Source organism: Falco cherrug, chromosome 9 (assembly GCF_023634085.1).
Source record: "Falco cherrug isolate bFalChe1 chromosome 9, bFalChe1.pri, whole genome shotgun sequence".
In the NCBI taxonomy this organism is placed as follows: Eukaryota; Metazoa; Chordata; class Aves; order Falconiformes; family Falconidae; genus Falco; species Falco cherrug.
Genome location: NC_073705.1, coordinates 37,500,347 through 37,514,380, shown reverse-complemented (window position 1 = coordinate 37,514,380; position 14,034 = coordinate 37,500,347). Strand labels below are relative to the sequence as shown.

At 41.8% G+C, this 14,034-nt stretch overlaps 1 protein-coding gene across 6 annotated transcripts in view; it reads right to left on the bottom strand.

Moving 5' to 3' along the window:
* The window catches only part of MICU1 (mitochondrial calcium uptake 1), a 105,781-nt gene that overhangs the window by 83,454 nt on the left and 8,293 nt on the right, over positions 1-14,034 (bottom strand). For all 6 annotated transcript variants that reach the window (XM_055719640.1, XM_055719643.1, XM_055719642.1 and 3 more), the window contains one exon: positions 8,954-9,115. In XM_055719640.1, coding sequence (XP_055575615.1) covers positions 8,954-9,114 — 161 coding nt within the window. In that variant the 5' untranslated portion in view covers position 9,115. The remainder of the gene's footprint in view (positions 1-8,953; positions 9,116-14,034) is intronic.

The following is a 14,034-nucleotide window of genomic DNA, read 5'->3' as shown; positions in this document are numbered from 1 at the left end:
ACTAACAGTCATAGGACAGGACAGATGGGGAAGGGCTAAAGAACTCAAATCGTTCCACAGTACTGCTGAGAAACAAAAACTTTATTGTTCTAGAATAAATTCCCAAAGAGCATACTTAAGAATATTGAATCATGATGAATGCAAATTAATTTTTGTTCATATTATGACAACTACTTCAGCGAAGTACCAAAATCACTTGAACAACCACCAAGATCCCAGCATTGCCTTGGAATGCTGTGGGTTATTCCCACAGCACTACAGCTAGGTTAAAGCAGTTCAGAGGTTTCTAGTCTACGCTGTGACAGCATGCAACTCCATCGCAAGGGTTTGATTTAATAAAATACGTAAGCGCTTGGTGAAGAGCAGTACTAGCCATGACTTTTCATGCAAGACACAGTCTAATGTGCCAGCCTTTCCTTTCTGAAAAGGTCCTGAGCCTTTATTTGCCAGTATGTTTTCATATTATAGCAAAGCACCATCTTTAAGACCTCTACTGAACCAAACGGGTTCAGTGAGAGACAGAATCCAAATCTTGAGTCCTTCACAAGCATCTTAAGATAGGGAAATTATTTCCCCAGAAGAGGCAGGAAGTTGATCTGTCTCTTGGAGCACGAAGTCCACACTGGCACCTCTCCTGAAGCCTTTCCTGCAAGTTTAATCAGCAGTGGCACATACTTGTGGAGTTGTGGTTTTGGCTGATATGCAGTTTGCTAGAATAAGGTGTTGCCAGCTGAGGCTACACCAGTAGTGCATGTCAAAGAAAGCCCTTGCTTAAGCAGGACACCAGTCATTAGCTCTGAGAGAACCTCTTGGGAAAAGGTCCTGGGGACAGAAAAGCAGTAGAAAATTGATTGCTTATCTACACAACCAAGCTATTCCATATGAAACATGCCAGAGAATAGCTGTATCGGTAAAGATTTCCTCCTGTAATGCTTGACTGACAGCTAGCAAACCAGGCGAGGGATAAATGAAATTAAAAATCAAACGTTTTCAGCAAATCCTACGCATTCCTTCAATCCATCACACTGTCAAGGCAGTTGGCTATAGCCATGCAGACGTAGGCTGTTTGAATACAGTCTGCTTTCCCCCCCTCCCTGGTTTATCCAGGTAATTAACTCTGCTCTACAGTTAGATCACCGTTGCAGCATACAAGCAAAACAAGCTGTGAGAATAAAAGCTAGTCTACTTCCCAAGCAAGGTTTTAAACAGTACCTGCTATTCCTCACCTCCAGGACACAGTCCAAACTACTCATTGAATTAATCACTGAAGGATCTGCTCTCTACGTACACCTACTACTTTGTGTATTTTACATCCTGCACAACCATCCTCTGTTGAAATCCTTGGCTTCCAACAACTACACCTTCCATCTGCACCCACATAAAGGAGTCTTTGAATGCAGATGTCCGAGTATGGCTGGAAAAACCTCACAGCTCTAGAAAGATCCACCCTGCTGGACTGTCATCAGCCAGTGAAGACTCTCCACCTCCTTTTTTGATGAGACTGACTTTCCAATGGCATGCCTGTGGTTACAACTTCTGCACAAAAGGGCAACAAAAATACAAAGACTCGCTTCACTCTGTGCCAAAACTGGCAGCCAGCCTCTACCCACAGAGTGTGCCTGCCCCAGATCCTAGCTGCCACGCTTCAACCCTACTGGTCTCTTCAGGTCCTGTCTGCGTACCCTGCCCCCAGTGAACGGAATTTGAGGCAAAGACTGTATTTCCCATCTGCTTCATAGTATCTTCTTTTAATCCTTGGAGAAAGCCAACAATCAAGCATAAGATTAGGTTCATCATCCCCAAAGAAAACCACCTAGCTACCACAGAGGAGGACTAAATACTGAATTTTCACTTAGCAAATGGTTCTTTGACAAAGCCACGTGCATGCAACCATACGATATACATACACAAAGGATCTTGGTACTCACAGCAGTCACTGGCATGATACTCCACAGCTGCAGGTCTTCCAATTAGAGAAATTGTAATCTCTCACTTTAACGTATTTTTCTTCTTTGAGTGACAGAAGCATAACAGTTTGTTAAAGTAACAAAGCTTTGTGCCAAAGGTAAGTGCTTAGTTGTTCTAAACCTGAAGGCAGTAGAAAAGCACTTAGATATCACATCTAATAATCATGTCATTAGTCTCAGAAGGAAATGCAGGAGATCTAACAAGAAGTTGGGCACTCAGGAGTCAGCAAAAACATTGCCACCAAACGAAGCAGGAGAGGGGAATCCTGCCTGACAGATGTGTTCTTCAGGTGACGAGTTGCCATACTCCCTATCTATAAACATCTGGAGACATCCACATGAGGTTTAAAAGCCACTTAAAACTTCAGTTTTCCATACTGAAATACAAAAGCTAGCCTGTACACAACATTCATAAAAATAGGCAGCCTCCAGGGATCAGGAGTGCTTTCAATGAGGAGCTCTGTCTCATCCTCACCTCAACCATATTCAGCAACTAAATTACTTAGCTAAGGCTTTAATAAGAAGTTAACCAGAAATTATGAAGATCCATAGCCCGCTTTTTCAGGATGTCACCCCACTCAGGATTTTTTACTATTGTGCTTCCTTCCTCAGCTTTCACGGCACTTAATACTGCTGTAAATTAGCACAATGAATTTGTAGCATGAACTGCAATGAACATGCCAAAATTAAGACAGATTCCAGAGGTGAATATGAACAATTAGATTGAGGAGACAGCTCTGGATACCAGCCATAGCTTAAAATAGGTCCAAGAACATAAGGAGACAGCAGCATAATCTGCAAGATGTGCACGTCCTTCCTTCCACCCCAGCCAGCAGCAGGACCATCCCCACAAAAAAAAGCCTTCAGCTACTGACAGTGCACTCCAAGGAAGAGCTGGACAAACCGGAGAAGAGCCAATAAGGAGCAGCAGGAATGGTTAAGGGTCCAGAACACAATGTGGGGAACTTGACCTAAATAAGTCAGATTGCTATAAGAAAGAAGGAAAGAGGAAGGTGAGATAACTAATACATAAAACCACTGCAGCAGGACTGTTCTCTTGGTCCAGCAAGGGCAGGACAAGATTCAGGATGTGCTTAAGAACACCATAAGGGAAGAGACACACGGCAAAGAAGGAGAAGCCTATATATACACGTTTAGATACACAGAAAGCATGTAATGTTAAGGACAGAGAACACTGGAATCAGCTGCCAGGGAGGATTTATTCCATCACTGATCTCTCCATCACCAGCAAATTCCTAAAAATAGGTGAGACAGCTGCCTGTCAAGACTAGATTGGAGGCCCCCAGCCCTGCCTTGGCAGCACACTAGCAGATTTCTCACGCTCCCTCCCACTCTCCTCTGTTGCAGCCCAGTTTAGGCACCAGCACCAGCTCAGGCACCAGCACCAGCTCGTGGGTGCAGACAGACAGGCCAGAGCATGAGGACCTGCGCTTCAAGCCCCCTTGAAAGGGACTGCTCTGAAGAAAATGAACCTGAATGGTTTTAGGTCAGTCTCACCAGCTAACTTGGATCACGTGGGATAACACACAGCTCCTTAGATATGACTCCCCGATAGCAAGGAGAACAATTGCTTCACAAAGGCCATCAACCCTAATGACACACACTGGAGGCATCCTACTGACGTTACCATAATATCCTTGTAAATTACACATCTGTTAATTTCTTAAACCAGGAGACACTGCTTACATTTCCAAAAGAGCTCACCTCAAGTGGGGCACGGGGCTATACCCCTGAACCACAGTGCTGACAGACGCACGCACAGTTTCTTGCATATCCATTTGGCTTCTCCGCACAAATCCTAGCTCTGATTTGCTATGTAACATTTAAATAAGATACTATCAACACACTCTGATCAAACTCCAGAGCTCTGCAAGCTTAGGGCAATACCTGTGCTTTAAGCTCTGCAGGTCAACTGAGGTCACACCACACACCCCCCACCCCCCCCGGGCTGTTCAGATCTTTTCCTAATTGACTCCAGTTTTGACTTTGGCTCATTTCCCAACATCTGATTCTTTCCTTCCCCTGATGCTCATGGGTAAAAATAATATGAAGCCAAAAGCCACCTGAAAGGACACAGTGCTCTTTCAAGACAGCACTCAGATCGACATGTCTTCAGGCCTTAGGAGAAAACCCTCAGCACAGCAATCCTAAGGATAGCCTCTTGAGTCTGTCATCTCTCACAAAAAATTAAAAAAATGGAGCAGAATTCTCAAAATAAAAATAACCTCATATGAATAATACCTATACTTTTTAGTCCTTTCTCTCCTACATCAGGTTACATAGTACCTGACATATCCATAGCTATAAAAACAGCTTCTCCCTTCTTGACTGATTTACATGGTTTCTTTTGTTTTACTAGAAAAAAGATTTTTAAAGTCTCAGTTTCAGCCGGCATAAGGCATTTCCAACACTTCTGCCATTAAAAATGTATTCCAAGCAAATTACTCTGAAGTCTCCATGACAGTGATGCAAACCCCCCCAATGCATTCCTAAACAGAGTTAGCTATGGGCTGATCTAGCTTCAAAATTAATTCCGGAAGCGCCGATGGAGAACCACCAAACACCAAAAGCAGTGAAGGTCAGTAAAGCAAGGAAGACGAAGAGTCTTCTCTACAGACAACCTTCCAGTAAAACAACTGGGCACTTGATACAGGGTGGCCGAAAAAGAGAGGAAGAAATGGTAAAGACTGAAAGAAATCTGCAGAAGTGGCAGCCAGCACTGCTCAGCTTGCTGGCGAGGAGTGAGGCATGAAAAATATGAGTTTGTAACAAAATGAGAATATACTGTCAAGGCTGGGAGATGGTATCACAAGCTTAATTGCTTCAACTTATGCACAGAATGGGGCAAAAGACGTAAGAGCACAGAGTAAGGCCAAGGGGATGCAGCAAAAGAAGATTGGGTACTGCATTAGATACAAACATGCTGGTAGCAAAGGATCTTCTTGTTAAGCAAGTTCCAGAACAACACAGATGTCTTGCCCTTATTCATACCACTAATATATTTGCAGAAGGATAAGAAATGAAGCATAACTAAATACTTCCAGTCAATCAGGAAGAGCACTTGGTAAGACACTGCTTACAGAAGTCCTCCCCAGAGGTCCATATGCTCCCTTATTTCATTCAACACCAGGTTGATTGAGTGACAACATTCAGCACTAAAATGCCAGTTTAAGTGCTTTCAGATGCCCACTGCCCACAGATTCAGCCAGGAAGGTTTGTGACATAAAGAACATATCTGTGGCATTTTAGTAACACTCCCAATGGGTATGTAGAGCTACAAATACAAAATAGAAGTTTTACACAAGCATCAGTAACAGTATTTTTTATAAATATTAAGCTTGTTGCAAACTGAGAGGTTCAGTACTGCTCATCTATTAATGGCTCATTTAGATTAGCCAATGAATGCACCAAGATTTATTTCAAATTAATTAATTCAGTTCATTATTCCAATGCTCAGATACTTAATTGCTTCTGCCGCCAGCTGGAAATCCTCAGAGTTTAAGTTATTGCTTAGAAAGGGTAAACTTCATTAGTCTTCTAAGCTCAGTTATTTGCAATGCTAAAGTATTCTCCACGACAGCCAAACAGAGCACCATTAGTTACTCCTGTTGTGTAATTTTTCACATGAGATTTACTCCACCAAAACCAGGCAGCAGGAGCTCCCAGAAGACAGCAAAGTCAATAGGACCAACACTCACCTGCAATGGATGGCTATGCAGAAGGCTACACACAGATGCAGATCAAACGTGATGATCCCACCAGCCCACCTCCTATCTCAGGAAGACACAATCTAAGTCTTTCCTGTCTTACGGCATAAAACCACTGTGGTTTTTTATATATATCTTTTCAATCCTTGACTTATCTACCTTTGTGCAGGCTTTCTTACCCCAGCACTGGCTTCTGACACTGCTCAAAGCATATCCTGCAGAATCAGTTTGTAATACACTGGTTTCAGGCTGCACATGGCAGACAAACCACTTGAGAAGTCCTGTCTTTCCTCATGCTAAGTAGTGGATAGCGTGAGTTCACATACAGGCACTAACATATTAATCCTTTTCAGCAATTTACACTATCATCAGAAGTACAAGAAATCTGTTTTGAAATAGTAAGTTTGAGCATTTTTTAAGTACTGATGAGAGATGCAGTGCTGCTCCCCACACAGCAGTAGAGAAGAGCTGGGGCATTTACACAAGGCTTTATGCAGATGGCAAAAAGAAATACATCAGATACTCTTTTCCTTTTATTACTGCTCTTCATCTAACACTGCATCATCTTCTACTTACTTAGCCCAAGAAGCACAAGATTTTCAACTGCTTCTTGATTCAGCCTACTACATCTTTAATGCCTTAACTATAAAGAACTATTAAAAAAAACACAACAAAAAGAGGGAGACATCCCTTACCTTAGAAAACTTCACTGACAGCCTGCAGCAGAGCATCCCTTAACAGCATTCCCTACTCAAAGGGCAATGATGTGCCTCAGCTTCATTAACAGACCACCAAAAGTTAAGCAGAATATTAGCAGGCACACATTCCTCATTAGAGGAGTTTGTCATCAAAAGGGACAGCAATTCTTTGGTATGCTACGAGAGCCACGCTTAGGACCTGCCGGACCCCTCAGAGACTGGCTATGCAGCATGGCAGTTTCCTATCACAATGAAAGCACAGTTGCTTCACTAACCTTAGGTAAACAAGCATCATAGGTCATCCCTGCAACAGAGTAACCCCAGCAACAGAATTGGTTATGCAAAGGACCTCCCTAACCTCCCATTCAAAACCCACTGCAACACTTCATAAATTGAAATTGCTTACTACTAACTGTAAATACTCAAGACGCATACAGACATTTCTCTCTGTAGTCCGTAAGTTATATTTTCAGTGACATCTGGCGTATTCAATCCTGTGCCCTGGCTACATGTATTACATATTTACCTTTTGTAACTAATTCATTATACTTACTGCTACTTTACTGTAATAACTCAGTATGTACTACCTAAATAACCCAGGATGTCACTACAAATGTTTTGTATTCACCTACACTTATTCTTAAACTCTTACTAATCACCCATTTTATATATTGTGAAAGACAAAAGGAAATTTGCAGTTCCTTATCCCTCATTTAAACACAACATTAAAATGCCTATTTAAAAGTCTTTTTAAAATGTCTACAGGTGTCAGTATGAAGTATTTTCTACACAAATATATCAGTTTTGTTCCTCCTCTTACTAAAGAGTTGTATGCCAAGTAGTTAATTAAATGAGTATCATAAGCCTGGAAGTACTATTTTACAGTTACTGACATTGTGGATTTATTTCATGGCTCCTGTAGGAAAGGAATACCTCAAAGTCTGTATAATTCTATTTAGTGCTTTACAAATTTATAACAGACAAAGTAGATAGAGCAAAGAAGCAAAAAACCCAAACAGTAACAGCAAGTCAGCATCTCCAGATTGATAAGGACTGGGGAGATCACAGACCATGCTACTCCAAAGACATTGCCCCTCTCTATCTGATTTCAATCAGCACCCTCAGCTGAGCAAGGTCAAGCCTAGTCATAGTGCCCAGGGGCCTCCAAGAAACAGCCAAGTACTCCAGGAGCCAAGAATCACTCCCTGAAATCACCTGTGACCTAGCACTCTGCATACCATTAGAGCTCTTTGCCACAGGAAGCACCTTCCTACTGATGAAAGCTGAAGCCAACAACTGACAATTTGGCTGTTTTAAAAAGCAGAAGTGAACCTGCTGCAGGAGGGAGATCTTAACTCTCTGTCTTCTGATCTTAACTCTAACTCTGACACCTTTATGTAGGACATTATGTCCTACCTACTTAAAGATCATGCTGAGGATGTTTTAAGTGGAAAAAACCCTGCTCACTTCCCTGACTGAAAAGGGGTGTTACCCTGGCCATTGCCACAGAAGTCTTCAGGTCCTGTGAATAAAGAGGCACTACATAACTGCAGATTATTAGCAGAATGCAGCATAAGACAACACTGTGCTGGATCACGGTGTTTTTCCGCAGACTGAGCAACTCCTTTTAGCAGATATCAAAGTTTGACAGCTCTAGGAACAGCCAGAACAATCACTATCATTTTCCTCCTGTTGTGTTAGAACTAGAGCCTTCCAGCCACAACACAGGTGAGCAGAGTGGCAGCAAAAAAGAACCTAAATATTGTCATGAAAGTAAGATGGGTTTTAAGCAAAGGCTTTATTTTCAGACTCCAATTGCAGCCATGAGCTAGAGTGACTGCAGGTGCCACACCGCTCCTACATTTTGAGGGAAGAGAAGGGAGTCCTTGATTTATTTCAAATGTGGCACAGGCCCATGGTTCACTGATGGTCATTCAGGCAAGCACAAATAGCTCCTTTCTCCCCACAATCATGGAAACAAGCTTTGAGCCTCACGGACCACAAGTAGGTGACCTCAGGCTCTGGCCCTTAAAAACCAGAGTCCTGCATACAGCTACCTTACCATCACAAGATGAACTGTCCCCTTCTGCTTCCCTGCTAAGTTTCATATATGAAGCAGTCAGCAGAGCACAAAGAAAGGCAGAGTAGCATCCCCTAGCCAAGTGTGCTATCCCTAGCAGCCCTCCTAGAAGCTGAAAGCAAGACATTTCACCCAGCTTGGTCAAGTCAACAGACTTCTCTTTGCACAATACCACAGACCCATGTAATGCTGGGGGAAGCCAGGCAGCAAATCCTGCCATGGGGAAAGAGCTCACGTGTGGATGGCTCCAGGGGAAAATTCAGCCCTCAGCTTTTTTGCATCTCTGACTACTCACAGTGGCAAAGCAACTCCACAGGGAATCACCAACAGCCATTCCTTGCATGCAGCAGAAGCAGGACAAGCAACAATGCTTTAAAAAGTCTCCCGCAGATCTTAAACTCATCTGGAGGACTTACCACTGAACTAAAGCAGCATGACATCTCAGGCAAAAAAAAACCCAAACAAAAAAATATGTATTACCTCTGCCAAAGGAATCTGGCACTTGTTGTCACTGCAGTTGTCCCTACGAAAGCTGCCATCACAAGCCTACGCCTGGTCCTTGGGTGATGTGCCGTCCCATGGTAACGCCGTGAAACAGCGGACAGCCCTGCTGCAACAGGAAGAAGTCGAAGGCGAAACATCCTGTGGAGTAAGAACAACATATTAGTAAAGCAACAAATGGCTTCAACTATCCCAACCAGATAGTTGTTCGCAAGTTGTTTCTTGAATAGGAAAAGTTACAGAAAATAACTGTCACAGACATTTATTAGCTGTTCTGCAATAGGCACATAACCTAATAAATAGATAATTACAAGTGTTACATACTGGTGTACACCTGGCTGACACATCCTCACTACTTACTCAGCTGTTCTTACAGCATTTCTTCAAATTCCTCTTAAGCCTTCCTCCAGCACACCTCATTAAGATGAAATATTTGCACGCTTCCACCCAAGTGCTAAGTCACAGAAGATGCAGGTAGATCTTACACACAAGTATAGCAGATAAGAGCCATTTGGCCACAGGGAAAGACACAGCTGGATTTTAAATGGCAAATTAAACCAAGTAACAAGAAACCTACCAAACAAACCCCAACCCAGTCATTATAAATTTCCCTAAGAAAACCCTACAGCTCTTAATCACTTTTTTTATCTACCCTGGAGCAAATAATTTATATCAAACTTTAAATATAAGGCAAGTTTCAAAGCATCAAAACTTGTAAAACACAATCCATACCTCAGTACACACACACCAGTACACAGACAAACAGAAAACCAGAACTACAAATCCAAACATTATTACAACAGAGGAAAGTGAACTGCAAAAAACTTCACCTCATCACACACACCAGCTACAGGAGACAAAGCAATTTTTGCTAGCTCACAAGACTGAAGGTGAAGGGTAAATGTCACCCTTGAAAGGGAAAGGTGCTGTATCTTTAGTGAAATAAAGGTTTTATTTCTAACTGATGCAAATTCCTTTTGCAGATTGTAGGGTCAGCCTTAAAAAAAAATAAATTTGGAACAGAACAGTATAGAACTCCCAAGGCCAGCAAAAATGTTGGAAGTGGAAAGCACGGGAGCAGTGGCCCATTTTTTTGTTTTGTTCCCCATTCTTGCTGGTTTGCTCAAATACTCCCAGCCAGCAAATAACCACAGAATACAAAACTGAAGTCACATCTATTGGTTTTTATTTGTTTTTGCAACACAAGATGCCACCACACCATTCTGCTAAACCATTAACTTCCAACAATGAGAATCTTGGGACCATTTTGTGCAAACATATCTTACGTGTGTGGCGTGTTATCCCATTTCAGCTATAAAGAGTTGAATATATTACCGCCCTTTTCCGCTGATTAAAGCAACACACAGCTCAAGATTTCATAATGTGAACCAGTGATGTGAACTTAGGGAGGAGAAGAGAGAAAGAGGAAGGGAAGACGCACATAAAATATTCAGCAGCTAATTTTGAGTGCCAGAGCTCAATATCCTTTAAGGTGGTGGAGATGCATCTCAATACTTCACAGCACAACCAAGAAAGGTGGTGAGGGGAAGACAAGCACAGATAATGAAAAATCATTAGAAAATCCCTTATCAGTGATTTTTCATACAGATCTAAGGCTTTTGCATGGTCCTGGGACAAGGGAGATGGAATGAAGCACCAGCAGCCAATGGCAGGCTGGAACAGAAGTTGCAATACTGCTCTTGCTGTGTATGTCAAAGCCACAGGGTGCCTATGCCTTGCCACCCTGGTTTATGGGCAAATACTGCGAACTTTACTGCTCACAGCTACTGCATCTCAGCAGCATCCATTTTATATTCATCTGTGCACATACCAACCCCCAAATTTCCAGTGGGCATTCCCATTTTGTTTATTCCTTTAAAAATAAATAGGCTTAAAATTAAAGTTTGAATGGAACACAGCCAGTCAACGGCGCTTATTCTCCAGTCTTCTCCAGTTCTGAACAACAGAAGATTGTTATGAAAAACAGCTCTTATTTCAAATTTAAAGTTATTTTCCATCCTACACAAACCTGATGTTGCCATTTCATCTCCAGGGACTAACTTCTGTTTCATATGCAGAGAAAAATCTGCATTTTCTGTTTTCACCAAGAAGTAAATGTTGCCCTTACTTGGGTTCTGCATCCTAATTACAGCTTTATATGCATAAGATGCAATGGATAAGGGAAATCTTGCCACTATCACTTAATCAGCCAAAACAAAAGTCAAGCCCCACAGTGCTTACTTTTGAGCTTGATGAGATTTTTACAACATTTCAGATTGTTGGCTTTAGTACTGAATAAATGTTTGTCCTGTCTGAGCCCTAAGAAACACTATATCATCTGCTTTGTCCAAGTAATCTCCATCCTTGATGGTGGTGGAATGTTCACCCAGACAGCACTCTGTAACAATTGCCCAAGACAGCTGAAAGCAGGTGGTTCCCATAATAACCCTAAAATATAGAGTATCCTTATCTTGGAACAAAAACAAAAAAAGCACTTTGTAAGCTGAATTTTCCATGCTTTCCATCTGTGATTTTACAATCTCACTTCTTTTTTTTTTTTAATTCAAAAGCAGCATGATATTTGCTATGTTTCGTTAAAAGCTCCAGGCACGTAAGCCAAGATCACTTGAGAAAGCCGTGCTCACTTTTAAAAAGATTAAAAATAAGCACCTTGCCCAAACTGCAGCAATGAAAAGCTTAACACCACGATCTGCAGTAGAATAAGGAATAAAACTGAGATAAAGTATAAAACTCCCAAGAACAGATGTGATTACAGCTTATAATAACAATCTCAATTCTTGCAGGATTTAATGCAATAAATGATTATTTTATTTTCATTTATAGGATACAACAAAGTAGCTCAGAGGAAAAAAACCCCCACAATCTCCATAATACTGAAAATAAGGACCAAACATAAGTTACAATAATGTTCTAGCATTAGAGCTATAAGAAATCTGTAGATCATAATTTTGTTTCTAAGAGATAAGCCAGTAAGTTCTTCCTCAAAATAGCTCTACTTTCAGAGACTGACTTAACATCCTTAGACAAAAGAAAGAGTGGGGGCTTGTTTCCCTGAAAAGAATGACATATCTGCTTTTATTTATGCCACGAGACACAGGTATTGTTATTTTTTAAGCAGAAGAGTCAACCTACAGACCTCAGGATTTAAAAACAGAAGTTTTGATGACTGTCTGCTCCACCAAAACTCAATCCTCAGAGCCCAAGCATTCGAAAAAACTGAGCCACCCAACAAAAAAAAAAAACTCCACCTTACCCAAAACCCTCACCAGATGAGATGTGAGAGCCCATCCTGGTACCTGGCTCTCTTTGTCCACTTTGGCACCGTGTTTTTGTGCCCTGGCTCCGTGGTTTGAGCTGTGTTTCTGCACCAGCAGCTGCAGCAGCTCTCACAGCCATCAGGCAAGTGCTCAGGGCCCTGCTCTATGGGTACATGTAGCTGGCAAGATGCAACAGCATAGAGCTTGCTATATTTGTAATTTAGCATTAAACATGTTAGCGTCTTGAACATCCAGGAAACCCACAAAGCCATTAGGAAAGTACCACTTCCAATCTGACACACAACGGGCAAACTAAGGACATCCAGATCATGTTAAAAGAAATGCAAAAGTGTTTCAACAATTATATACATTCTGGCTTGATGTGGGTATTTTATTTCCCCAAACAATGATCTGCTGTCCGCTAACATGTTTTGCGAGGGAATTCAGACAAGCTCTCTCCTTCTCCCCCCTGCCATGTTCACAGCATTAAGACTCCTGCCCTGGACTTTTTCAGTTGAAGTACTGAGGCCTGAGCAACAGGCCCTGAGCCAAAGCTGACCTCTAGATGAACCTGACAAACAAATGGTTTTTTTATATATGTATATATTTGGTATCCAATCATTAGCAAAATATGCATGATCATTAGTTAAAGATGTAGCTTAGACAGAATATAATCATTCGCAAAGATATAGTGCATCCTTCCTTGCTTAGGGGCAGGTAGTCAAGGCTATGAAACCAGGTACGTGGCCTTGTTTGCAAACCAGTGGTTAAAATCAAGCTGCTAAGGAAGACTCCCTTGGTTCCTCCCTGAGCCCTGGACCAGGCTTCAGCGCGATCCAAGAGGAGAGCGAAACCAGATGCTTCGACATTGGACATTAGGTGAGCTTGTTTATTCAACAGTATAAAAGTTGGACCCTCTTACAGCAACTTTGGAGACCTCACCTACAAGTGGACGCACTGCGTAGCCAAATCCTTACTGTAGCAGGGGATCCCCAGCAACAGAGGATCTGGACGATGGTAATGTATTAAGGCAGTAGGTAATGTATCTTTCTTAACTATATTCTGTCATATGTAGTAATGATCAGGTGCATTACTTAGTCTTGCTTTATTCTTCCTGCATTATTTCACTTACTATTCTATTGCTTTAAATGTAAGTAAAGATAAACTCACTTCTTTAACTAGGTGTCTGTTCCCTTTGTGCTGACCCCATCTATTGACAAAACACCAGTGCACATAAGAATTAGCAGATCCCAGCTCTTGCATCCTTTTTCAGATACCAAAAGAACAAAAAGACTTGCTCGTGGTTTTCCAGCACCAGTATCTCAGCCCAGGAAAAGGAACTTCCGTTCACACTTGGGTAGCCCACAGCACTGAACTTCTTGTAGTCCTTTTGGGCAATCCAGAACAGCCTCAGTTTTTAGGATGAAACACACCTAAAGCAGGGGTTTTATGTCAAAGGTGGCCTCACAGTAGCACAAACATGTGAAAGGAGTAAGCTGATGGGTGTTTAATATTTCATCAGAGAAGGGTTCACAGGCACTTTTTATTTGAGCAATTTTACTAGGACATGGTAAGCCTGCACATCAGGGCAGAATGTAAATTGTAAATTTAAATGAAAAATACTGTTATGTAATATCTTCTCAAAACAGATTTGCATTTACGAGGCACTGCTTAGGCATATAGACTTCTGCAGGGACTGGCTGAGATGGAATCACTAAGAACTGAAAGAGCTTTCTGGAGCCGTGTGTTTATCAAAAAGCAAAGTCTGACATTGCCAGAGCA